A 26,309-nucleotide genomic window follows, 5' to 3' on the forward strand; every position below is an offset into this window, starting at 1 on the left:
ACCCGCTGAGCGATAGCCCTTTGAGGCACACGAAGGGCGGTGGCATTCTCCCTTCTGTGTAGGGAGTCCGCCCAAATCGGAGCCCCATAAAGGGCCATGCTCCTGAGAATGCCGGCGTACAAACGCCGGCATCGCGCGCTGGGCCCCCCCAGATTTGGCATAAGCCACGAGAGGGCATTCGCTGTTCTTAGAAGGCGCTTGGACAGCTCGGCGAAGTGCGGGCCGAAACGCCACCTGCTATCTAGAATGAGGCCCAGATATTTTATCTGGCCCTCTACGGCGACCCTGGTGCCGTCCACATAGATGTGGGCGTCGGGAGGGGGGCGCTGCCTCGGGCCGTGGAAGAACACGGCCTCGGTTTTGTGCAGCGCCACCGTCAGCCCCAGGCGGTGGATCCTGTTGGCAACCAGGGAGCCGCCCGCTGATGCCAGGTTGGCCGCCGTCGTGAAGCCCCCGCGGGCAGTGAGGAGAGTGTCATCCGCGTAACATATGACACTCGTCCCGCGGAGGAGCGTTCCCCGCAGGAGCCAGTCGAAACCAACGTTCCATAGGAGGGGTCCTAACACTGACCCCTGCGGAACGCCGGACTCCACGACGTAGCGCCGAACCTCTCCGTCTCTGTCGACAAGGACGACAGCCCTGTCTGCCAAGTAATCGGCCAGTAGGCTCCGAAGGTATTGAGGCACCCCGTGGAATCGGAGCGCCTCAATGATGGTTGAATGGGGGATGGAGTTGAACGCGTTGGCTATATCAAACGACACAGCCAACAGTCCATCCCCTTCTTCCACGGCCTCCTTGACCTGGCCCTTGAGACGGGTCAGGGCATCTATTGTCGACCGCTGGGCTCGAAAACCGAACTGAGCGTCGGAGAGATCCGGTCCAACGTTGGCAAGATGGCGGTTGAGGCGGGCAGCGATGATCCCCTCGAACATTTTTCCGACCTCATCGAGCAGAACGATGGGCCGGTATGCCGAGGGGGAATCCGCCGGGCGTCCGTCTTTGCGCAGCAGGCACAATTGCCCCTCCTTCCAGGGTTTCGGGAACCTCCCCGTTGCGAGACACGCGCTGAAGAGGTCCCGAAACCGCTCCTCCATTTGGGAGGCGGCAATGGCCACTACCCTAGCGGGGATACCGTCTGGGCCGGGGGCAGTTTTCTTTCCCCGGAGGCGGACTAACGCCGTGTGAAACTCGCCTTCCGCGACAGGAGGGACCTGTACCTCCGCCTCCATATCCCGAGGGGGGTTCATTGCTGGAGGGGTGAAATCGGCGTTCCGGCGCGGGAACAGGGACAGCACCACCTCATCCAGCAATGAAGGCTCAAGGGTCTCGGTCACCGGGGGACCTGAGGGGCGCAGTTTGTTACGCGCCGCCCTGTATGGTCTCCCGAATGGATCGCCGTCTAGTGTCTCCAGCAGCTCGGCTCTCGCTGCGTCTTTGGCGGCGCCGATAGCTGACTTGAGGGCCGCCTTTGCCGCCTTGTACGCTTCGTACAGACGGTCCTCGTTTGCTTCGTCTCGGTGCCGCCGGCGACGACTCCGCGTGAACTGGCGCTTTGCGGCCATGCACGCTGCCCGCAGCTGCGCCAGCTCCTCCGACCACCAATACACGGCACGGTTTGGAGGCGGACGACGAGTCCGAGGCATGCTGGAGTTACACACTTCGGTCAGAGACCCTCTGAGTTGTGACGCCGCGGCGTCAACGTCCAGGTCAAGGACGGCAGGGGGCGAAAGCCAGTCCTGCAGGAACGCGGCCTCCTTTGCAGCCTCCCGGTCCAAGCGAGTGAGAGCCCAACGCGGAAACGGGGATCGGCCCGACGATGTGGAGTTCCCCCGTCGGCTCTGGGTGGAGATTTCGAATCGAATATATCTGTGGTCCGACAGAGTCTCCACCATGTCCACCCGCCAGTTCTCCACACGTGCGGCCAGCACTGGGGAGGCAAAGGTAACGTCCACTATGGACCCACCCTGCCGCCGCACGCATGTTTGAACACTCCCCCTGTTCAAGAGGGAGAGACCAGAGGAGGCTGCCCACGCCTCAAGCGCCCGCCCACGAGCGTCGGTGGCAGAGTTGCCCCACGTCTCTGACTTGGCGTTCAAGTCCCCCAGAACGGAAACCTGTCGAGGCGCCATCCTGCCGACTACGGCCGCAAGTCCCTCGAGGAAATCCTCGAAGGCCTGGAGAGGGCGATTTGGGGAGAAGTAGACCCCCACAAGGGCCAGGTCCCCCCACACGGCGGCCACGTATCCCGATCCTCTCTCTAGAAGCGAGAGGGGAGGGGAGTCTGTGGAAGACCGTGCCGCAATCGCGACTAGGCCATCCCTGTCGCCCAGCCAACGGTCGGGAATCCGGTAGGGCTCGGCAACTACCGCTACGTCCACCAACCAATCTGCCATGGTCTGCACCAGCAGGTCCTGGGCCGCTCTGCAGTGGTTGGTGTTGGCCTGTAGGATGAGATGATTGCGCCCCATTATTCAATCATCTCATCTCCCGCGTCAGCGACCGTGACCGGGGTAGCGGTGGCGGTAGCATTGGCAGCGGCAGGACGCTTTGGCGCCTGCATTTTGCCCTTCTTGGTGGGAGGAGTGCACTTCCTCCCAGCCATGAAATGGTTCGCTGGGCGACCACTGGCCGCGCACACAGCACAGTGCGGCGTGGTGGCGTCACAGGACGCCGCCAAGTGCCCCGACTTGCCGCAACGGTAGCAGGTGTCTGCCCTCTCCGCGCTGGACGGACACATGTATCGGGTGTGGCCAGTGCCGAAGCACTTGAAGCAGCGCAGAGGTTGCTCCTCAAGTGCTCGGACCACAGCTGAGCTGAACCCGACCAGCAGCCGTCCTTTGGTTCTGTTCAGGACGGCCTTGGCTGCGGTGACTGGGCAGTCCACACGGGTCATGCCCAGGCCGCGGCGGCCAGTCCAGATGGTCCGACCATGCACCGCCTCGACGGAGCAGCCTCCTGCTGCTGCAATGGCCGCAACCACTTCATTCACGGAAACTGAATCATCGAGATCCACAACCTCCAGTGTCGCGGACTTGACTGGTCTGGCGACCTTTGCCACGTCCGCGATGCCCTCTCGCAGCTTAGCCGCGAAGAGGTCCGCATTTTGCGAACCCGCGGCCCCGGGGAACTCGAATAATCGAGCGCCGGTTTGGGTACGGCGACACTTGATGGGGCCGATGCCCAATTGAATGGGGTCAGCGAAGCTACGAGCCCGCGTCAGCACCGACTCGTATGTTTCACCCCTTTCGGCGGCCTCTGGAGTGATGGTCACCGTCACCGCCGCCGACCTGGGAGCCGCTAGCTTAACAACCTTGTTTAAGGGAGCGGCAGGAGCCCTATTGGCTGCAGGAGCAGCCGGGGTGATTTTCGGGACCGTCTTCTTCTTTTTCCCTCTCTTCACCACCTCCGTCCACGTCTCGGTGGGAGGGGTGGCGGAAGGTTCCCCCGCGTCGTCCGGCTGGCTCAGAGGAGCTGCTTGGACGGTTCCAAGCTCGACTTGTGCATCTCCACTTGCGCTGGGCGCAAGTGGAGCTGCCACCTGGGACTTTTTTCCCTTCCCTTTGCCCTTAGAGGGCTTTGGGGCCTGGGGTTGCCCGCTGGTGGAAGGGACCGTTGCCGGTGCCGGCATCGCGACTGGCGCTCTGTCCGCCGCGAGTGGAGGACGGATGCGCTTTTCCGGCAACAGCCGATCCTCTATACCTGCAAGGCAGGCTCTGGTGAAGGCTCTCTCCTCCTGAGTGACCTTGCGGATGATGTCCTCAAGGTCGGAGGAGGAGCCTGTTGCTGCTGAGGTTTTGGGGGCAGGAGCCGTGGCTTCAGCCAGCTTTTTATGCAGCTGGCTTACCTCAGCCTGCAGGCGATCCACCCGCGCCTGCAGCTGCCGCGACTCGTCCGTGGCCGTGCGCTGCACCAGTTCCGCAATAATGCCGTGCAAGCTGGCTGCACGGCATTTAAGGGCCTTTTGAAAGGTTCCCTTGAGGTTGGAGGACTTGGAGGCCACCTCCAAAATCTCCTCCTTGTCCTCCAGCGCCATTTGCGCTAGCTCGGCCACTGAGTGGTCTGCGTACAGGACGTTGGAGGCCCCGTAGCCGGCCCTGGACCGTGCAGCACCGGTTGCGCGCTCCTTGGCGGCGACCTTTTCTTCTAGGTCCTTTTGAACCTCCACCCGCTTTGCTTGCGCCAGAGACGCCCTCAGCTGGCGTTGAGCCTCATCAAGTCCCACATCGTGGGAACTTGATTTCGCCTTCGCCTTTTTAGTCCTACCAATTACAGATTCCGAAGAATCGTCGGATTCTTGCCTCAGGTAGGCCCGCTTTAAACCTAACCTAACCTAACCTAACCTAACCTAACCTAACCTAACCTAACCTAACCTAACCTTTTTTTTTTTTTTTTTTTTTTTTTTTGACCCTGGGAAAAATACTTTATGTATCGTCCTCCCGTCGGGGGACGGGAGGGATATGTGGGACTCTCCGGTGGAAGCCGGCATACCCACTAAAAAACCCAGGAGCACACCCGCATCGCCATTTAGGGGGTCTGGGAGACCCGCTGAACCATTACTACCCCCTTGGCGGAGCCCACCTGTGGTGGCAGGCCATTACAAGCCCCTCCCTAGCATGGGAAAGGGGCATCGGGAACGGTCGTGTGCTAACCGCTCCCGTCCCGCGAGAGGTGAGTAGTGCAATGCAGGTGTAGGCGCCCCCGCGCCTAGCACCCGCTACTCACCCCCGGGAGGGAGAAGACGGTTGTATTATCGTCTTCTCCTGCCGACTCTTCTCCGTCGGAGCGCTGGAGCGAGGGCGTCTTCCTCTCGCTCACGTTCCGCCGCCTCTTTCTGCGATATTACGCACTCGCAGAAAGAGGCGACCGCCGCCCATGCCTCCTCACTTCCCAGCATAGTGCGAACAATGGAAGGGAGCGAGAGGTCTGCTCCGACCGCCGCAATCAAATTCTGCCGCGGTTCGGACCACGATGGACACTCTTCCACAGTGTGCCGCACCGTGTCCGCTATCGCACCGCAGTGGTGGCACGACGGGCTCTCCTCCCGCCCGATGCGGTGCAGGTATGAGCCAAAGCAGCCATGGCCTGTCATCACCTGCACCAGGCGGAAGGAGAGGAAACCAAACGGCCGCTCGAGCCAAGCCTGGAGGACTGGCCCGATGGCGTCCAGCGTTCGTCTGCCAAAGGCAGCAGCGGCAAGGTCGTCCGCCCAATGGACGACTATGGCCTCCTTGGCCTCCTGCCGCACGGCCTCCCTCACCTCATGAGCCGGGTGCTCTCCGCGCGCCCTCCGCTCTGCCGTCCAATCATAGACTCTGGCGAGCACCCACGCCTCCAGCTCCCACGGAGGTGTGCCCGCCAGTGCGCATGCCGCCGCGAAGCCCACTGTGCGGTAGGCCCGCGCCACCCGCTGAGCGATAGCCCTTTGAGGCACACGAAGGGCGGTGGCATTCTCCCTTCTGTGTAGGGAGTCCGCCCAAATCGGAGCCCCATAAAGGGCCATGCTCCTGAGAATGCCGGCGTACAAACGCCGGCATCGCGCGCTGGGCCCCCCAGATTTGGCATAAGCCACGAGAGGGCATTCGCTGTTCTTAGAAGGCGCTTGGACAGCTCGGCAAAGTGCGGGCCGAAACGCCACCTGCTATCTAGAATGAGGCCCAGATATTTTATCTGGCCCTCTACGGCGACCCTGGTGCCGTCCACATAGATGTGGGCGTCGGGAGGGGGGCGCTGCCTCGGGCCGTGGAAGAACACGGCCTCGGTTTTGTGCAGCGCCACCGTCAGCCCCAGGCGGTGGATCCTGTTGGCAACCAGGGAGCCGCCCGCTGATGCCAGGTTGGCCGCCGTCGTGAAGCCCCCGCGGGCAGTGAGGAGAGTGTCGTCCGCGTAACATATGACACTCGTCCCGCGGAGGAGCGTTCCCCGCAGGAGCCAGTCGAAACCAACGTTCCATAGGAGGGGTCCTAACACTGACCCCTGCGGAACGCCGGACTCCACGACGTAGCGCCGAACCTCTCCGTCTCTGTCGACAAGGAAACCTAACCTAACCTAACCTAACCTAACCTAACATAACCTAACCTAACCTAACCTAACCTAACCTAACCTGACCTAACCTGACCTAACCTGACCTAACCTGACCTAACCTGACCTAACCTGACCTAACCTGACCTAACCTGACCTAACCTGACATAACCTGACCTGACCTAAACAAACTCAAAGCTCAGCTTAGATTTTATGAATATAAAAGTTCTCTTTATAGGTTATCGATAAATTCTAACTCTTTATATGTTTTTAAGCCGGGTGTAGTCGGATATCATATAATTCAAAATAGCGGAAATACAGAAAACTAGTCGAAGTGCGAAGTGGGCATCATATTAATTTGGCCAATTTTATCAAACTTTTGCTACTCAATTAGTGGTGTGGTCGTAGCGATTATATAGATATATATCGATATCGATAAATTTTGTTGGGATAGCAAAGATAATTTAAAGCATAAACTTGATAACAGTAGAGTAATCTGCATTACAAATTTTTATTTACAATGTAAATAAATATAAAATAAATAAATAAATATTTAAGTATTTACAATGTTATTGGGAAATATGTCATATTTCACATTAAAAAATATAGATAGATACTACAGGCAGAATGGATTGGTGCCATTCATTTGCAGCACAATATGCTCGCAATATAGTATGTATTAGATGATATCATAATCATCTTTACGTGTTATTAGAACTTATGACGGGATATTTACCATGTTTATTAATTTTGATGAGTTTCCAGTTACAGTACAGTTAATCCGTGATCATGGCGCTTGCAAAAGTGCCGAAATATACGTGATGGGGCGATGGCCCAGGGCGACAAGTTCCGGGGGGCGCCGATGCCGCCTCCGATGATTCCGCCTCAAAAAACTAACACTTGATATTGCTTCCCTCAAGTGTGAATTTTCGCCCGGGTTATCAGTGGCCCTTACGCCGGCACTGAACAAGGGATAGTGTATTTGATGATGTCGATAATATAATTAAAACCGGCCAAGTGCGAGTCGGACTCGCTCATGAAGGGTTCCGTTACAGCAAGTAGATGACATAATATAAAAGTTGTAAAATAACTTGGTTTTACATAGTGTTTGTATGAACGACAAAGTTATATTTGCGGTTTTTGAAAATGTTTTTATTTTTTAAAAACTAAAAATGATATCTCATTCAAACCAACTTTCCTTGTTAGTTTTCATTGAAATCTACATTATATATTTTTTTCAGTTTTCTCACTCTCTTATTTTAAAAGTTAGAGGGGGGGGACACTTATTTTTCCACTTTGGAAGCGTCTAACTTTCAAACGATTGATTTTGACGAAAAGTGGTTTTAGGAACCTCCATGTCTTTTTTAAAGACCTATCCATAGACACCCATCAAGGATATGTTAGCTGAAAAAAAAATTTTTTTGAATCAGTTCCATGTATGGAGTGCCCCCCTTTAATTTTTAAATTTATACATTTTTATTCATAATTCAAGTAGCGGTTACCGAAATACATCATCCTACAAAGTTTCAACTATATAGGCCCAACAGTTTCGGAAATAAATGGCTGTGACATACGGACGGACGGACGGACAGACAGACAGACATGACGAATCTATAAGGGTTCCGTTTTTTGCCATTTGGCTACGGAACCCTAAAAATACAATGTCCAAACCTGATCGAGCAGAAAAATATTTCGACTTATGACGAGATTACCACCCTTATTTTAACAAAATAATCGGTATAATTGCTTACATTGAGAACACCGCCATCTATGACTTAAGCTGATTTTGATTAAAATTGAAACGACTATTCAAAACAATATTTACTTATTTGTAAGTAGTACAATATCATATTATGATAAGCATTTTATTTATTTGCGTTTGCGTTTTCTAATCCGTGGTTTTTTCGACGCTGTCCATAGATAAAAGTCAATAGTATGCAAAGATTTCGGTGTTAACTGTCAAACTAGGTATCTGTCGGTTGTCACAATAATATCAATGACAATGTTACATCATATTGTCACAGAGACAGCGTGTAATGTTGTTGTTAATATTATTATGAATATGAATAGGAATATGGTATTAATTCATTGATATTGATATTATTTTGATTAAGACGATGAGTAGAATATATGGAAATACGTACAATTCTAATAAATACGTATTTTGTTGTTTTTATTGCAAACGAAAATTGAGATGTTAGGTGGTCATCGGTTGGCGATTCTGTTTTGACATCAAGTGAGCATCCAGAAGTATCATATCATACAACATAAATTAGAAAAACAGCCGACCGATTCGTCACCGGAACCGTGTCCCCGCCGGTAGAGTGCACAGCGGACGTAGGTTTCAGACGTTAGTGCGTGCAGAGTGCGCCACTCGCCAGCGATGTCAGTGTGGCAGAGCGAGGAGGCGCGCTGCGCGGTGGTGCTGCGCGAGGTGCTGGCGTGGCTGGCGGGCGCGGAGCTGGCGCGGGCGGGCGCCGTGTGCCGCGCCTGGGCGCGCGCCGCCAGCGACCCCGCGCTGTGGCGCCGCCTGCTGCTGCGGGACGCGCTGCTGCCGCTGCCGCGCGGTACCGTGCCGTGCCATGCCGTGCCATGCCGTGTCATGCCGTGTCTGCACTGTCACCTGCTCAACAACTAGCATGTGTTGTGTGCTAACTGCATGAGTTCATACATTGGCCAACTGGGTAGTTATCTTTGTATGTAACATCTAATAATATGTGTATAAAATAATGTGGTGGCCTGGAGGTTTAAGGCACCCGTTTCTTGTTTGAGGGTGCAGATTTGAAACCACCAATGTGATTTTTCTGAGTTACATGTACTTTCCAAGATTATTATGATGCTACTGACATACAATGAAGGATGGTTTCCTGGGGAAAACTGGGCTTATAATTTTATTATATGTTTGAAATTGCCAACCCGCACTGAGCATGTGTTGATTAACTAATGCTGAAAACTTTTTTGTGTGAGAATAGGCTTATGGCCAGCAGTGGCCGTTTATAGGCTGTTGATATGATGTGGAAATAATGTTTATTGTGCACTAACTGAAGACTGCATAATTAGTACAACTGCTGTCTACTGGGCAACATGCATTAAAATACTAATATGATCTGGATCTGAATGTGATCTGATCCCAAACATATAATAGTCCAGGATCCCAGAGCCATAAGTAATTTTCTAAAGCACATAACTAACTAACTTCCAATAGTCCCTTGTGTATTATTTAACCTGTTGTATGTCGGAACACGGTTCTACACGAGACACAATGTGCTTTCTGTTGTGTCTCATATACCGACAGATTAGAGGTTAATTCAATTTGTGCAGCTTTCCCTGTGACACCTGCGCAGGTACCAGAAAGGTAACCGAACTCAGAGTTACTTAACTTAATTTTTATGATTGATGTTTATATATGTTTTGCAGAATATTACTCTGAACTCATATAAAATAAACAGACACTTTCAGGAACCAAAACTTTTATCTGCCGCTTTAAATAAAGCTCTAAGAAAAATAAATGAATTAATTTGTTTCTATTTCTGATTTATTGGTATGTTATTAGGATAACTATAATTACAATTTTATATTTAACTAGCTTTTGGCCGATTACTTACCTTCAGGTGATCTGTCTGAACGTTTGCCGGCTTATTTTTAACACCAACTAACGTCAACGTGGGGATAATAATTCGAGACGGTCATCAATCCATGGAAAACCTTATCACCGCGAGTCAGAAAAATGACGTATTTGCAGAACGCCGTCTATGGGTGAATAGATAAAACGTCCGCACAAAGCGTGTTACTTGTGCGAGCGGGATTTTGCTTTTTAGTAATTTTACATTATCTCCAAAACTGTATGACCTATTGACATACTGTAAATAGCAAATCTTATCTGTATGATGTCCTTGCGACACTGAAATAATTTATTTTGATAATAATTAATATTTTGTTGCTTAAATAATCAGCCAAAGTAAGTAAGCTGAAAATATATTTTTTTAAACAATAAAAGACGTATAAAAGGTAAAATATTAAATTGTGAGTTACAAACAGTTCCTGGCTCTACGCTGGCGTAACAGACAAATGTATAGAAAACCAGTTGACCGTTCACACACAACGTACTGACGTACCATCGGTTGAGTGTGAACGGTCAAGTGTGACCGATGATAAGCGACGCATGTTCCGTCAGATGTGAACCGACCCTTAGGGTGCGTTTCCATCAGACATGTCCCTGTGTAGCTATGCTACGAAGAAGTAATAGCTTATCCGTGAAACTATGCGACCGTTTCCAGTGTCTTCAATGATTTTATTTTCTTCAGCAGTCGCGTTACATCGACGTAATCAAAGGTAACCCCGTTACCTTTTACTTAGCTCTCTCGCCACTTTTCAGTGCCATGTCTGCGACGAGACGGCATCTGGTCTAGTTTTCCAAAGGACTGGAATAGCAACAGCTTGGCGCTGCTGACTTCCTCGTCCTTAAAATTAATTAATTATTTTTTTCATTTTTTTTATTTCACAAAATTATTTCACAAAATAGTTATTTACATGAAACAGTCACAAATAAGTATTAAACAATAATTATGCTAGTGCACTAGGAATCAATATATTAATACGTGATGCAAAAACTTTGGAACAATTTTTACGAAAATTGCGCGGACGTAGGAGCATAAAATTTGGTACACTTATAGTTTATGTGTAGAAGAAGTGCATAACGCTAATATTTTTCAAAAATAATGCTCATAAAGTACATTAAATCAATAAATAAAACATTACACACACTACCATGCATAGTATCTGATCGTATTTGACAAAACGTCAAAATCGACAGACATTGCGATGATATTCTCACGTCATATAAATAGAGTTTTCCTGTTCATGATGCGCCGGAATATATTAATTTGAATTTTACAAAACTAATAGCAATTCGTTAAATAAAAATTATCCTTGAACGTACGTTAAGTGGTATTGTAAATTAAATCGTATATGGTCGAATTTCGACCACTAGGCGACCACTAGTAACTTAATAAGTAACTTACCAATATTTATTAACTAAAGGAAAATTTACTTTTTTGACCTAGACTTATGTATAATTAGCGACTTGCCCGAGCTAGGTTTATAAAAACCTGTGTTTCGGGTCATCACTTACAAGACTATCAATTTGGGTGCATGTATACAGAAATAGAATAACAACTTACAAACTAATCTTACATTCAAACTAAAACTTCCAATAGTTTCTCTGTGTCTGTGTAATCAAGATTTAGTAGATACTCTGATAACAATGTACTACATTTATAATAATTTACACTATATATATTTAGTATTTTGTTGACCTTGTTGTACAAAAATGGTCCTAAAAATACGTAAAATCTATGTGCAAATGCATGTCTTGTCTGTGGTTTAAAGTAAACCAAATCTCTCCTCCTCCCGGTTTGGGATACTGGGTCTAAAGGAAGCTGAGAGTGCTGATAAAGTACGGTTTGCAATATAAATAGTTGGCGCACTGTTAGTATTTTACATGCAGTGTTTAGTTGGTGTGTGGGAAACCTAAAAGGGCGGAAGGTAGTGTAGTGTTTATTAGTATTTGGAATAAATAAAATACTAGACACTAACTTTAAATTGTCTATATTGAATAAATAATAAAATATACAGTATTAGTAGTGAGATCAACGAAATTATATAAAGTTAACGCGAGAGTAAGTTTTCGATGCGCGCGCGATCGCTAGCCGAGGCGGACTGACGTCACTGACGTGGGCGAGCGAGGGGCGCGAGTGAAGCGCGGGGTGGAGGCGGCGGCCGCGCCGCGTGCCGAACGGCTCCGCGAACTCCCGAAGTGTCCCGAGCATGTTGTCAACGCGGGCGCCAGGGCTCCGCTAGCGGCCGGACGGTGTGTAGGTATAGCTAAGGGCGTGTACATACGTGCGCAGGCATAAGGCCGTGTATAGATGAAATAAAGTTATAAAGTAGTATGTATGGTAAGAATGTGAATGTAATGTATGTAGTATGTAGATTTGTATGTATATGTATTTGTGTATTTGTATGTATGTAAATGTTTATATTTATTTATGTATGTATTTATGTATGTATGACTGTAAATGATATGTTTATGTTTGTTTATTTATGCGTATAAATGTTTGTTATTATAATGTACATTAGCTATACCCTACAGTAGCAACCTTTAGAATTACTCTTTGAGCGCCTTCCAGAGGAAGCAAGATAGACTTTGCAGTTCCACCCCATGATGTAATACAATAGGTGAGAGCAGATTGACACAGAGCCAAATAAACCTGTTTAACTTATAGTCGGCTATGTGGCGTAGGTTCTTAAAAATGTACATTAATTTACGCACTCTTTTGCATAGTAACTCGATATGTTTACGGAAATTCAGATTTGTGTCAATCGTAACACCTAGATATTTTTCCGGAGCTGCGGACTACCTAGCGGGTTTACCGGGGCTTCGGGTCGAAAAGCAGGAGTAGGAACGGGGTGGTTTTTAGTCAGTAAGAGTGTGACACTCCCTTTCGCCTTGCCCAAGGCGGGAGAAGTCATTGGATGATTTTCCCCCTCAAAAAAAAAAAAAAAACACCTAGATATTTTATGTGGTTAGCTTTAACTAAAGTGGGACAAGTACAAGCAATGTTAGCAGAATTGCAATTATGTGCAAATATATCTAGGTTAGTAAGCGGTGGATTAATGTTTCTAATTGAAAATGAAATATATTTAGTTTTATCTATATGTTATGTTAGAAGATTTTGATTAAGCCAATTTGACACAACATTAAAACCGTTTTGGGCATATTCATATGCTTCACTTTGCGATTCAGCGGAAAACAATAGGGCTGTGTCATCCGCATATGATAATAGCCCATTACGAAGGACCAAACTACATAGATCATTAATGTAAATTAAAAATAATTTAGGACCCAAAATACTCCCTTGAGGTATTCCGAAACCACTATTTTCCATCTCAGAACTTGTGTACTGACCTATTTTAACGCATTGTTGACGACCTCTAAGATAATCGGTGAACAACTGAAGTTGTTTGCCTCTTATTCCAAGTTTTTCAAGCTTGTGTAGTAACATAGAACAAGAAATTGTGTCAAAAGCTTTAGCGAGGTCCAGGAAAATCTGTGAACTGCTTGGTTAGTCGACCTTTTTGGTCTAAACCCAAATTGGTTATTTGAAAGCAATTTGTTAACTTCAAGATAATCTATTAATCTACTATTTATATTTTTTTCTAAAATTTTTGAGAGACCTGTTAATACTGAAATGGGTCTATAGTATTGGTATATATTATTTTACCCGACTGCGCCAGAAGGAGGTTTATGTTTTTCGAGAGTATGTATGTATGTATAATTGTTTGGCACGCTCTGCAGCCTAAAGTTTTTATATTTGTAATATGCTCACCTCGTCCGTGCAGTCAATGGAACGCTAGTAATTCGTTTACTATGAGCGGTTGGGATGGGTTCCCAACCGCACATAGTGTCACCATGCAGCGCCTATTGCCGCGCAAGCCGCGAAATATTGAAAACAGCGTGCAGTGGACACACGTCCGTAGCCGAGCGAGTATCGCACTGCACATAATTATAAAAGTCAGTCATAAAAAAATAAGTTAAGTAACTCTGATTTTGTTTACCTTTCTCTCCTGCGCAGTTGTCTCCGGGCAAGTTCCACAAACATCCAAGTATTAAAAAGTACACAAGACAATACTGAGAACTGAAATGCCAAAAGTTTCTTTAGAAAACAATTGCCCCACTCTAGGATTTTCTCGTGTGTCTTTGCTTTGTTAAATCCCCCACGAACGAACTGACACAACTGACAACCAGCGACCATAACTGAAACAACAATTTGTGAATCATACAGTGTTGCTCCGTGTGGGAATCGAACTCACTGTACGTTACGTGACAGCCGGTTGCCCAGCCACCGCGCCAACCGTGCAGTCATTGAAGTGAAATTAGTTATTTATAATAGTTCAGGACGTGTTCTTTACAACAATAAAACGTTTAAAACTCAGGCGTATCATTTTGGTACTAACAATGTAATGTAATGAGATGCTTCACAGCCGTGACACTAAAATAATACGTTCGTGTGATGTCCGCAGTCCCCGGCGCGCGCTGGCGGCACGAGTACGTGCGCGCGCACGCGGGCTGGCGGCTGGGGGCGCGCCACGCCGCGGGCGCCAGCCTGCTGCACGCCGCGCTGGCCTGGGGGCGCGGGGGCGCGCGCCTGGCGCTGGGCTGCGACGACGCCAGCGTGGCCGTGTGGGCGCGCGGGCCGCGCGGCTGGGAGGAGCGGGGCGCGCGGCGCTGCGGGGGCGCGGCTGGGCCGCCGTGGCGCGCGTGCAGTGGCCGGCGGTGGGCGCCGCTCGTCTCCTGGTGGCGGGTCCGCTGGCGCTAGTGGATGACTGGGAGTTGCTCGTGCTCTCTGTTGAAGGTGGTCAAAACTTGATCGTAATATTACTTACACCTAAATCGATTCGGTAATTTAATTAGGTATCTTATCTAAATGTGTAACAGACCGCCAGAGTTATTTTCATATATACTTTCGTCTTGTCGTGCAGAGAGCTGAGTCGACTATAACTGGTATTCGCAGAGGACGGTGCGTTGGGCGCTGTGGCCAGCCGCGTCCGCTGCAGCGCGGGCGCCGCGGGCTGCTGGGCCGACCCGCTCGGACACACCTTCTGCTCGCTGGAGCTGCGCCGCCTCGGGCCCGGCCTGTACTGCACCACCGTCTGGCTCAACACTGCCACGCAGGTACACTCCACCCTCTGCACGCCGTCGCACCCTAACTCTTTGTGTATTTATGTGATTTTTACGCGCAGGAAACGGAATCTGAATATGAAGGAGTGACATCACCATTGCTGAGAATTTTCAACGAAGAAGGCCAGCATTTGACGTGAGAAGCGCTCGTCTGTATGTCCGCGCGTTCGTTTCGCAGCGTCGCTCACGTGGCGTCTCCCGCAGGCACGCGGCCGTGGCGCGCGCCGAGCCGCGCCTGCTGCTGGCGGGCGGCGGCCGGCGCCTGGCCGCGTGGCGCGTGTGGGCGCCGCGCCCCGCGCGCCTCGAGGCCAGCGCGGCCGGCGACCTGGCGGCGCGCGTGCGGCGCCTGCGCGCGCTGCGGGCCGCGCCCGCGCCCGAGGAGCCCGAGCCGGACGAGGAGACCGTGCGCGCGGCGTGCGCCCCCGCCGTGGCCTGCTGCCGCCTGCCGGCGCCGCTCGTGGGCCTGGCGCTGGACGAGCGGTCAGTTCTGACTACTTACTCGTATCACTGTATATTGTCATGTAGAAAATAAACTTATTTTTGAGTCGCTCTTTTAAAGTGTGTGAATGGAACATGTTCCGCTGTGTAGCGACGCGCCGTGACTGGTGTGTTCCAGTATAGTCACGTCGCGTCTCGATGTGTGACCCTGAGTCGATGTACTGTGCCCGGCCCGCAGGGGGCAGTGCGTGTGGGCGGCGTGCAGTGACGGCGGCGCGGCCTGCGTGTCGCTGGCGCTGCAGCCGCTGGTGTACGTGCGCGGCGCGCTGGGCCCCGCGCCCCCGCTCGCCCCCGCGCCTCCGCCCCCGCCCGCCGCGCACTACATGCAGCCTGCGGCGGCTGAGCACCTCGCTGCATGGTGAGTGTGTTCACGTACCGTTGGTGTGTGTGTGTGCGTGCGCGAGTGACCGTGTGTGTGCAGGTCGCTGGGCCCGTACAGCGCGGCGGTGCGCGTGTGTGCGACGCGGACGTGCGCGGGGAGCGCGGTGCTGACGCACGCGGCGCCCGCCGTGTGCTGCGTGCTGGCGGCGGCGGACGGCGCGGACGGCGCGGCCGACTTGTCGCCCGACGGGTCTCGCGATGGGTCTACCGACTCGTTGCCCGACTTGCTGGTTTTGGCCGGCGATGAAGTCTACGTGAGTGCAACAACCCCAAGGCAGTCAGTTGCCCGGTATACAGACAGTACACAGTACTACAGCGGCCTTGTGTTGCAGGTGTGGCAGAGCCGTGCGACGCCGCAGCGCCAGTATCTAGCTGTGTGATGCTTTCGTTGCCGATTTAATAAATAAATAAATAATCCTTTATTTCATTATTTCACAAAATAATGTACATGAAACAGCCACAAATAAGTATTAATCAATAATTATGCTAGTGCACTAGGAATAACTTAATAAGTAACTTACCAATATTTAGGAACTATAGGAAAATTTACTTTTTAACCTAGACTTATGTATAATTAGCGACTTGCCCGAGCTAGGTTTATAAAAACCTGTGTTTCGGGTCATCACTTACAAGACTATCAATTTAGGTGCATGTGTACAGAAATAGAATAACAACTTACAAACTAATCTTACATTCATACTAAAACTTCCAATAGTTTTTCTGTGTCTGCGTAATCAAGATTTAGTAGATACTCTGATAACAATGTACTACATTTATAATAATTCACACTATATATATTTAGTATCTTGTTGACCTTGTTGTACAAAAATGGTCCTAAAAATACGTAAAATCTATGTGCAAATGCATGTCTTGTCTGTGGTTTAAAGCAAACCAAATCTCTCCTCCTCCCGGTTTGGGATACTGGGTCGAAAGGAAGCTCAGAGTGTTGATAAAGTATGGTTTGCAATATAAATAGTTGGCGCACTGTTAGTATTTTACATGCAGTGTATAGTTGGTGTGTGGGAAACCTAAAAGGGCGGAAGGTAGCAACCTTTAGAATTGCTCTTTGAGCGCGTTCCAGAGGAAGCAAGATAGACTTTGCAGTTCCACCCCATGATGTAATACAATAGGTGAGAACAGACTGACACAGAGCCAAATAAACCTGTTTAATTAACTTATAGTCGGCTATGTGGCGTAGGTTCTTAAAAATGTACATTAATTTACGCACTCTTTTGCATAGTAACTCGATGTGTTTACGGAAATTTAGATTCGTGTCAATCGTAACACCTAGATATTTTATGTGGTCAGCTTTAACTAAAGTGGGACAAGTACAAGCAATATTAGCAGAATTGCAATTATGTGCAAATATATCTAGGTTAGTAAGCGGTGGATTAATGTTTCTAATTGAGAATGAAATATATTTAGTTTTATCTATATTTAATGTTAGAAGATTTTGATGAAGCCAATTTGACACAACATTAAAACCGTTTTGGGCATATTCATATGTTTCACTTTGAGATTCAGCGGAAAACAATAGGGCTGTGTCATCCGCATATGATAATATTAGCCCATTACGAAGGACCAAACTACATAAATCATTAATGTATATTAAAAACAATGTAGGTCCCAAAATACTTCCTTGAGGTATTCCGAAACCACTATTTTCCATCTCAGAACTTGTATACTGACCTATTTTAACGCATTGTTGACGATCTCTAAGATAATCGGTGAACAACTGAAGTTGTTCGCCTCTTATTCCAAGTTTTTCAAGCTTGTGCAGTAACATAGAACAAGAAATTGTGTCAAAAGCTTTAGCGAGGTCCAGGAAAATCCCAATGGTATGCATACCCTTGTCAAGGTTAGTACTAATGTATTCGGACAGTCTGTGAACTGCTTGGTTAGTCGATCTTTTTGGTCTAAACCCAAATTGGTTATTTGAAAGCAAATTGTTAATTTCAAGATAATCTATTAATCTACTATTTATAATTTTTTCTAAAATTTTTGAGAGACCTGTTAATACTGAAATGGGTCTATAGTTGTTAACACAGTTTTTATCTCCCGCTTTGAAAACTGGCGTAACTACTGCTTTTTTAAGCGGTTTGGGAAAGATTCCTTTAGACAAACATGACTGAAAAATATGGGTCAATGGAGGAGCAAGAAGGTGCTTAAACCTTTTCAGTATGTTATTAGGAATACCATCCCACCCAACAGCGCAATCGTCCTTTAACCCTGTAATTATCCCTAAAATTTCATTGACGTCAGTGTTTAATAAAACAAAAGATTTTGATGTTTTCGTAGGGGTATTTACAGCCGACAATGGTTGGTGGGGATAAGTACTATGGTTCAAGGATTTTTCAGCTAAGGTTTTGCCAATGTTAGCAAAAAAACTATTTACTTTATTTGCGGCTACTAATGGGTTTATTTCTGAAGACAGTAATTCGAGAGGCGGTTCAGGATTTTTCGATCGAAAAGTATTTGTTTTAATAAATTTCCAAACGAGTTTACTGTTTTTTCCTGCCTTCTGTAATTCATTCTTCTCGTGTTGATATTTAATTTTTTTTAAAAGGTTGTTACAAAAGTTTCTATACCTTTTATATGAAATAGAAAGTATTTCATTATCAGGTGCAAGTTTTGACTTTTGGTGTAGTTTGTCCCTATGCCGTATACAACGAACGAGACCTGGAGTGATCCACGGTTTGATCGATTTATACCTTCTAGACGTTATTTTGGTAATTGTATTTTTGTTTATCGCATGTTGTAGCGCATTTATGAAATACTGTAATGAAATATTTGCGTCATTAGTATCGTAAACAGGGTCAAAGTCGATGTCGCGAATGTCACGTGCAAGATTAGTCATATCAATTTTTAAAAAGCTACGCATGCAGTTTTTTCTAGGTGAGGATTTTTGTATTGTTAGCAAAATAGCTTGATGGTCCGTAAGCGATGAATTGGTGACTAATGTTTTGTTCGGATGTCGGGTTTTTATGATGAAATGATCCAAACATGACCCAGACTGGTGCGTGGGATAATAATGGGTTGGTAAAAGACCATGAAATGAACAAATATTTAGGTAGTTATGTACATGTGTATCTGCTCTCTCAGAAGCAATATTAATATTTATGTCACCCATTAATATAATGTTCTTAAAAGCAGATAAATGTTTTAAGTTTACATCAAGTGAGTCCAAGAAGCTGTCAATGTTTTGAGACGGTGGCCTATAAATGGCCATAATTACAGTATCCGGAATAATTTTAATTACTAAACAGTTACTATTTTGAACTCTGGGCTCTTCCACTAGAACTTTTAAGTTGTTTTTGATGTACACCACTACACCATCATTCTGATTCATGTTTGAATTTGTTTTGTGAGTGCAGTAGCCGTCGAGAGAAGGTAAATTGGCTGTCTGAGAAGACAGCCAACATTCTGTTAGGACAATAACATCACAGTTAATGTCAAGACTTTCTAATAGAACTTCAAAGCCATCCATGTTGCGATTAATACTGCGAATATTTTGAGTTAGTAGCGTAAGCGTATTTTCCCCAGAAGGAAGAAGAAGTTTACAATCTTCTACATTACAGGTATTGGCTTCAGACACAGAAAATTCATCCAGATCAGTGATTAGCTGACTGGCCATAAAAACTAATTACTAAATTAATAAAATATAGAGTAACTTTTAACTTACGAGACAATAACTAAGTGCTACTAAATAAACTATCCGGGGCGCTCTTAGGCGCCTTCATAGTCAATGGAATTGATATAATTAATCTCGGCATATTTACGCGCCGGACACTCTGCGTCACCAGTCTGATGGTCAGATTTCTTCTTGAAGCGCTTGCACGTCGCACATTGAGGCGGAGAAGATTTACTGCCACACTCCTTGTGGGAATGCCCAGTCTCCCCACAGTGGTTGCACGTAGGACTAGTTTCACGACAAAACTTGGCTGCATGGCCAAACTGCTGGCAGTTGAAGCATCTTGTAACTATTGTGAAATCTCTTACAGGGCAAGAAGTCCAGTTTATAAAAATCCGGCCTTGGTTTATGAGTACTTTCCTGACGGCAGCAGAAACTTCTAATATATAATTGCAAGTGGGAAGACCTTTCTTACCTGACTTATGGCTCAATTTGACAGTAGCAAGAAAGGACTCTCGAGTACTATTTGCCAATTTCTCCGAAAGGTTTTGCTCATAGATACAGTCAAATACTTCTCTTTCAGTAAGTGCTACTGGAACTCCAACGACAGCAATCCTAGGTCGGCGCTTGGGGGTTTCTTCTACCGTAAGGCCAGATGACATCAGTTTCGCTGAATTCCTGAGCTTTTCAATATCTCCTTTGTTCTCGGTCCTAATAAGTACACCCCCGTTTCTGACTTTTTTTAGGCCACGGACATGAAGCTTTAGTTCTTCAGGCGAAATAATTTTCTGAACAAGTGACTTTGTGTCTTCGCTTGTTCTCGTCTTGTCGCAAGGATAGATGGCCACAGAACTCAGATTTGCTGGACGGATGAGGGTTTCGGAACTTTTTTTTACTATGCTAGCGTAAGATGAAGAGGTTATGTCCGAAGGCGATAATTTGTCGATTATAGTATTTTTGATCACCTTAATAGATTCTGCAAGGTCCAGCTGTTCTTTTAGATGCAGTACTGTGTGGTGCGCTTGGATGGTTTTTTGCTTTAAAGCTTGATATTCTACGGCCATTTGACTTGTCCCCTTTAAAACGTTGCGACAAAGGGCGGAGACACGCTGCTTTTGATCGTTGTTCATTTTCCCTTCTGAGACTATGGTGCAGACCTCAGTGAGAACGGCGTCTATTGACCCAATCCATTTCTGGATATCTGGTGTTGAAACAACTTCAGGGGGTAACTCACCAGCCAACACGGCTGGAGCTTGAGGTGGAATTTGCTCAATAGGTTGAACTGGTTCTGGTTGATTTGGAGTCGGTGGAGGACTTCGCTGCAATAGTTGGCTACGCCCGAAAGGGGAAGCTGTTTGGTTAGACATAACTAACACAGATATATGTTATAACCAAGAAATATTTAGTTCATCTTGCACAATATAAGTAAGTATAAATTGTAAAATCACACTCGCGACACACTTTACTTTCGAACTGACACTGCAGTTAATTTTATAGTGACAATTATTGTAAGTTATTAAGATATTACATTATTATTAAAGGCAAAGTACACGTCTATGAAGTCTCGCGTCTTGTAAGCGAAATAAACACATTGGGGAATCAATAAACTATTGATTCCCCAATGTGGTCTTATTATTTCATTTTGAATAACGTGCGCAGTTACTTACATACTACAGTACTACTCTACCGTTATACTAAAACATCTGCAGGTTCTAAAAGTATGCTGGTATGGATACGGCACCAATATTCGACAAGGTAAAGATAAGTGCGGAAATCAGAATTTTTAATAATTGGTTGCATTATCATAGAGTAGAGTTTCTACTTACATTTAGTGAAACATTTTGATACTTAACTGAAATTAGCCGAAGTGATTTTCGGCAAAACGTTGATATACCAAACGACGGGTGAACCACGCATTATGACATATATTGCAGGGAAATTGAATTATGATAACTCTTGGTGAACAATATCGGCACATAGTCCTATGAAGCCAGTGATACTACAATGAAACGCAGTACCTCAGAGCGAGACAAATTTATTGCTGTCAAACCTAGTACCCTAATGGTTTCCCTGTAACTGAACCATTTCGCGATGTTACTCGATCCCAACACCATCTATCGAGCTACATGGTAGTTTTTATATATAAATATTGTTTTTAATAGTAGTATGGTGTTGGAACCGAGTGTGTCTTTATAAGAAAGACTTACAACTTGAACACTTGGTATTTGGTTCATGAGATTTTATACTATGGGGAAAATGTTAATAGTTACACTTATATTAGATTTAGAGCCAGAGAGAAATATAATCAGGTTCGCAACATTTCTGAGTTATTTGAATAACCAAATCGTTTTGTATATTCTGTGAGGTAGAAGGACTTACAACTGGACAATGTGCAGTTGTACACCCATGTTACTGGATCTTACTAACGTCGGACACGGGCAAGTCGTTGACTCATTGCACTATGCTACAGCTGTGGATTCTAAAGGATACACAAATATTCGGCTTTCAGCCCCTATTTCATGCCTTCTTAGGTAAAATGCGTGAAAGACGTATTTACTTGTTTAACGGTAGTAACCGCGTAACGCAAACCTTATCAGTAACTTGTTTACTTAGTAGGTATTTAAGTAAAGTAAACCATCGCCATCATCAAACATCCTGATATATAAGTCGTAGGTAGCTGTAGGTTGGGCTCGCTGTTATAGCAGCGGTAAGTCCCCTCTTTGAGGAGTGGCTAGAGAGGCGTCACGACGTCCTCACCTACCGCCTGACGCAGGTGCTTACCGGACACGGGAGTTTCGGTAGGTTCCTGCACCGCCTGTTCTTAGTGATGTGATCGGTGACGGTGACCTCTCGCGTCCGGCTCTGGTTCAGGTCATGGTGCGGAGTGAGAGGGAATGGGACGCCGTCTCCTCCTTCTGCGAAGCAGTCATGCTAGCTAAGGAGGAGTCGGAGCGCGTGAGGGAACGATTCTCCTCACGCCCCAGACCACCACAGATGGGGCTCAGTAGGGCTGATGCCCGATCCGTAGCTACGGACAACGTAAAAGGTTACCGGGGCTCCGCTCAAAGCAGGAGAAGGAACGGGATAGTTTTTATTGTCAGTAAGAGTCTGACACTCCCTCCCGCCTCACCCAAGGCGGGAGAAGTCATTTAATGATTTTCTCCCCTCAAAAAAAAAAGCTGTAGGTATGTAACATGTATGCATACAATGAATGTATCGCAATGGTTGTGGCGAAAAAAAAGACTGTCATATATAGTATCAAACAAATACAAAACCGAGTGGCCGCGGGACACATCGCGAGGGCCGCGCCAGTGGCCGGGCCGCAGTACTGTACACACACGACATGGCGCTACTCGTCCCACTGCGGGCGGCGCGCGCGACCCTCGGCGCGGGGCGCGAGGCTATAGGCGCGGGGTGCGAGGCGCTGGGCGCGGGGCGCGCGCGCGGCAGCCTGGCGGCCGGCGGCGGCTCGTGCGGCGGGCGCGAGGTGCCGGTGTGCGCGCCCTGCGCCGCGTCCCGGCCGCCCGCGTGCCGCGGGGACTCGCTCGCCCCCCGCACCGCGCAGCGCGTCGTGTGCTGCCCGCCCCCGCAGGGCCAGCGGCCGCCGTGCGCGCCGCGCGACCCGCCGTGCTCGCTCTCCTGCCTCGATGCAGTCGACCAGGTGACGATTGATGGCTCGTGTGCAACGAGTCGTACGTTCATCAGCATGTCACTGTGCACTGGTGGACAGTTAATGAAAATAATATTGATTAATAGTTATAATATTTTTTCTTCGTTACATAACTTCATATCAGCAACCTTATAAGTGGCCAGTGGCCAGTGTTGACCAAACGCCTCTTCTAGCACGGAGAAAGTTTGAGCATTAATCACTAAGCTTGCTCAATGTGATATATGATAAACAAATTATATAAATTATATAATTTGGAAAATGTCAATTGGTAAGTAGGTACCAACAGCAAGTCCTAAACAAATTTTATAAATTATATAATTTGGAAAATGTCAATTGGTAAGTAGGTACCAACAGCAAGTCCTGTTGAAGTCCTGTGTTTCGAACCCGCACTCTCATGCATGAGAAGCGGGCGTTTTAAAGCTCCGGGCCACCACGACAAGTTTAATTCAATTAAATTTAATCCAATTCTTATATCGTAACAAAAAATAATAATAATCGCTTAGAGAAGTACTTACTTCATGTGGGATAGTAAGTACCATGTATGCACATTGAGTGGACCACTGTTTTGTACGAGTTTGGGGGAGCATGGACCACCAGGATCGTGGTGTGTCTCATCTGCCCGCGAGCGTACACGAGCTGCGAATGTACCAACACCAGCATTCGCCCGATGTGAACGTATCGTTATACCTATATGACATCATACTTTTCAGAATCCGGAATCTTCAAAACGACCGAATCATATAGATCCATGTCGAGACACGTTCAACATTGGCGGATGTGACCAAGACCCTGTTGCGCTAAGACTGAGGCTCGCTAAATGCGTGCAGGAAGCTGCGTATTGGCAGGAGGTAGCAGAGCGCGCGTGCCGCGAGCCGCCGCGAGCCCCGCGCGCCGACTACTGCCTGCACGGCCAGCAGGAGTGCGCGCGCGCCACGGACGGCTGCACGTACGCCGTGCTGCCGCCCAGCGAGTGCGCGCCTGCGCCCCCGCGCTGTGGCCCCGGGCGCACGCCGCCGCCGCCGCGCTGCGTGGAGCTGGCGCCTGACGACGCTTGCCGTATCCGTGACGACGCGCACCTCGACCCGTGCGCGCACCGCCCGCGCATTATGATAGAGATCGACCGCGGTGCCAGCGCCGCGTGCCCCCCGCCCGGCACCGTGTGCCCGCCGCCCGGCACGGTGTGCCCGCCGCCCGGCACCAACCGCCCCCCGCCCGGCACCGTGTGCCCCCCGCCCGGCACCGTGTGCCCCCCGCCCGGCACCAAGCCCCTCCCGCCCGGCACCGTGTGCCCACCGCCCGGCACCGTGTGCCCCCCGCCCGGCACCGTGTGCCCGCCGCCCGGCACCAACCGCCCCCCGCCCGGCACCGTGTGCCCGCCGCCCGGCACCAACCGCCCCCCGCCCGGCACCGTGTGCCCCCCGCCCGGCACCGTGTGCCCGCCGCCCGGTACTGTGTGCCCGCCGCCCGGCACCGTGTGCCCCCCGCCCGGCACCGTGTGCCCCCCGCCCGGCACCGTGTGCCCTCCGCCCGGCACCAACCGCCCCCGCCCGGCACCGTGTGCCCGCCGCCCGGCACCAACCGCCCCCCGCCCGGCACCGTGTGCCCGCCCGGCACCGTGTGCCCGCCGCCCGGCACCAACCGCCCCCCGCCCGGCACCGTGTGCCCGCCGCCCGGCACCAACCGCCCCCCGCCCGGCACCGTGTGCCCCCCGCCCGCTAGTGGCTGCGAGGACCCTGTACCGAGGTGGTGTGCCAACCCGCCCCCGCTAGCTCCTGCGCCGCCTCGATGTCGCCGGCCTTCAATTTTGGAAAGACTTCGGGCTCGTCCTCCGGAATCTCCCAATGAAAGACGAATTCATACATCAATAATATTGTCTAAAGCAAAGAACTGTTCTAAATCTAAAACTACTGCAGGTGGCTTACAAAATATGCTCCGTTCAAAGCAACAGCTAAACGAAGCCGGGCTCGGGCGCGTTGTGGTTTGTAATGAAGCAGGGCGTAGCGAGCAGAAGGCTCCCGGCGGCAGGCTGGAGCTGAGCGTGCCGGCGGGGACGCGGCGCGTGGCAGTGTTGGTGTCGCTGGAGGGCGCCACTGGCGGCGCCTGCCCCCCACTGCCTGCGCCCCAGCTGTGTGCGCCACCCGCGGCACCCGTATGCGATAACAAACCTTCCTTCTGTACTAAAACTTCTACGACTTCTGCGAGACCGGATTCTTGGCTTTCGATAAAACAAATTCAGAAAAAATTGAACCGATGCGGAGAGAGCTCCTCCGATGTAAAAGCTAGCTCGCGCAGCCCCGGCCGCAGACACGGGACCATGGCTCCGAGCGCGCCCCAGAAGCCGACCCCCCCCGCCACCCGCTGCTCCTCAACGTCGGCTCTCTTCGCAACCACTGTCGGAGTTGGCTCCGTCTAGAATCGAATACAGTCGTGTGTGTATTATTTTTTAATAAAATAATTTTGCTTGAAGAACGGATTTCATTTATATTATTATAATTTATATTTAATTTATATACTTATATATTATCCATATTTTAATTGAATAATTGTAATAGCTCCATTCTTCGAGTTTAATTCTCTAAATAAATCAATTATTTATTATAAATAACTTGGTGCTTAATGAGAAAAATACCAAGTATTTTTAACTTGCCAAACGTACAAAGTAACGAATGTGATTTTTTGGGATGGTAAACGAGCCGGCTTATTACCTGATGGTAAGCAATCGCCGCCGCCCATGGACACTTGGAACACCAGCGGCGTTACAAGTGCGTTGCCGGCCTTTTGGGTTTTAGGAATTTGAGGGTTGTTGGGGAATCAGGGATTTGGAACGATGGGGAATTGGGCCTTCGGTAACCTCAATTACACAACGAAACGCAAGCGTTGTTTCACGTCGGTTTTCTGTGAGGCCGTGGTATCACTCCGGTCGAGCCGGCCCAGCGGTGCCGAAGCATGGCTCTCCCACACTTAAATTGATGTTGCTTTGAACGGACAAAAGTTGGAATTTGTTAAGGAGGCTATATAAGCTAATTGTGTGCAACATGTATAAAATGATTAATTATTATGTTATCGGCTTACTCACGTAATTGTTTGACGAGGACTTTGACTAGTTTTAAGCCATGCTAGAGGCTCATATTCATGAGCAGCATTCCGCGACAATCGCCGCGTCGTGTGTCACGGAATGAAACTAGTCGAGTTCCTCGTCAAACAATTACGTGAGTAAGCCGATAACACAATAGTCCAGTCAAATAAGGTTAAATTAGGTAAGAATCTCGGAATGCGAGATACCCAGCTGTAATTTTGTATATACTTGTATATTGACCCCCTAAAACTTGTCTCAAAACCTACATATGGTAGGGTGTAAGCAACTCTTAAAT

The 26,309-nt window shown here is 48.5% G+C and overlaps 1 protein-coding gene, 1 long non-coding RNA gene and 1 other non-coding gene across 3 annotated transcripts; 1 reads left to right on the top strand and 2 right to left on the bottom strand.

Moving 5' to 3' along the window:
* The first annotated feature begins 8,007 nt into the window (after positions 1 to 8,007).
* LOC118273292 (uncharacterized) lies at positions 8,008 to 25,407 on the top strand. The gene is made up of 10 exons (XR_007705569.1): positions 8,008 to 8,585; positions 14,101 to 14,432; positions 14,592 to 14,752; positions 14,821 to 14,894; positions 14,963 to 15,267; positions 15,435 to 15,614; positions 15,678 to 15,891; positions 22,525 to 22,929; positions 23,649 to 24,493; positions 24,538 to 25,407. It is a non-coding gene; the product is annotated as an uncharacterized LOC118273292 (transcript).
* On the bottom strand, positions 9,363 to 14,093 carry LOC126911541 (uncharacterized). The gene is made up of 3 exons (XR_007706049.1): positions 12,587 to 14,093; positions 11,281 to 12,408; positions 9,363 to 10,472 (listed from the first exon to the last, which is right to left on the bottom strand). It is a non-coding gene; the product is annotated as an uncharacterized LOC126911541 (long non-coding RNA).
* Positions 18,464 to 20,849, bottom strand: LOC126911537 (uncharacterized). The gene has a single exon (XM_050699144.1). The coding sequence runs from the start codon at positions 20,633 to 20,635 to the stop codon at positions 19,364 to 19,366; it is 1,272 nt and encodes a 423-aa protein (XP_050555101.1). The 5' UTR covers positions 20,636 to 20,849; the 3' UTR covers positions 18,464 to 19,363.
* Positions 25,408 to 26,309: the final 902 nt, after the last annotated feature.

The sequence above is a fragment of the Spodoptera frugiperda genome, chromosome 1 (genome assembly GCF_023101765.2).
Source record: "Spodoptera frugiperda isolate SF20-4 chromosome 1, AGI-APGP_CSIRO_Sfru_2.0, whole genome shotgun sequence".
NCBI lineage: Eukaryota > Metazoa > Arthropoda > Insecta > Lepidoptera > Noctuidae > Spodoptera > Spodoptera frugiperda.

Excerpts from the sequence above, each read along its gene's own strand:
- LOC126911537 (XM_050699144.1), bottom strand. The coding sequence starts at position 20,635 with ATGTCTAACCAAACAGCTTCCCCTTTCGGGCGTAGCCAACTATTGCAG.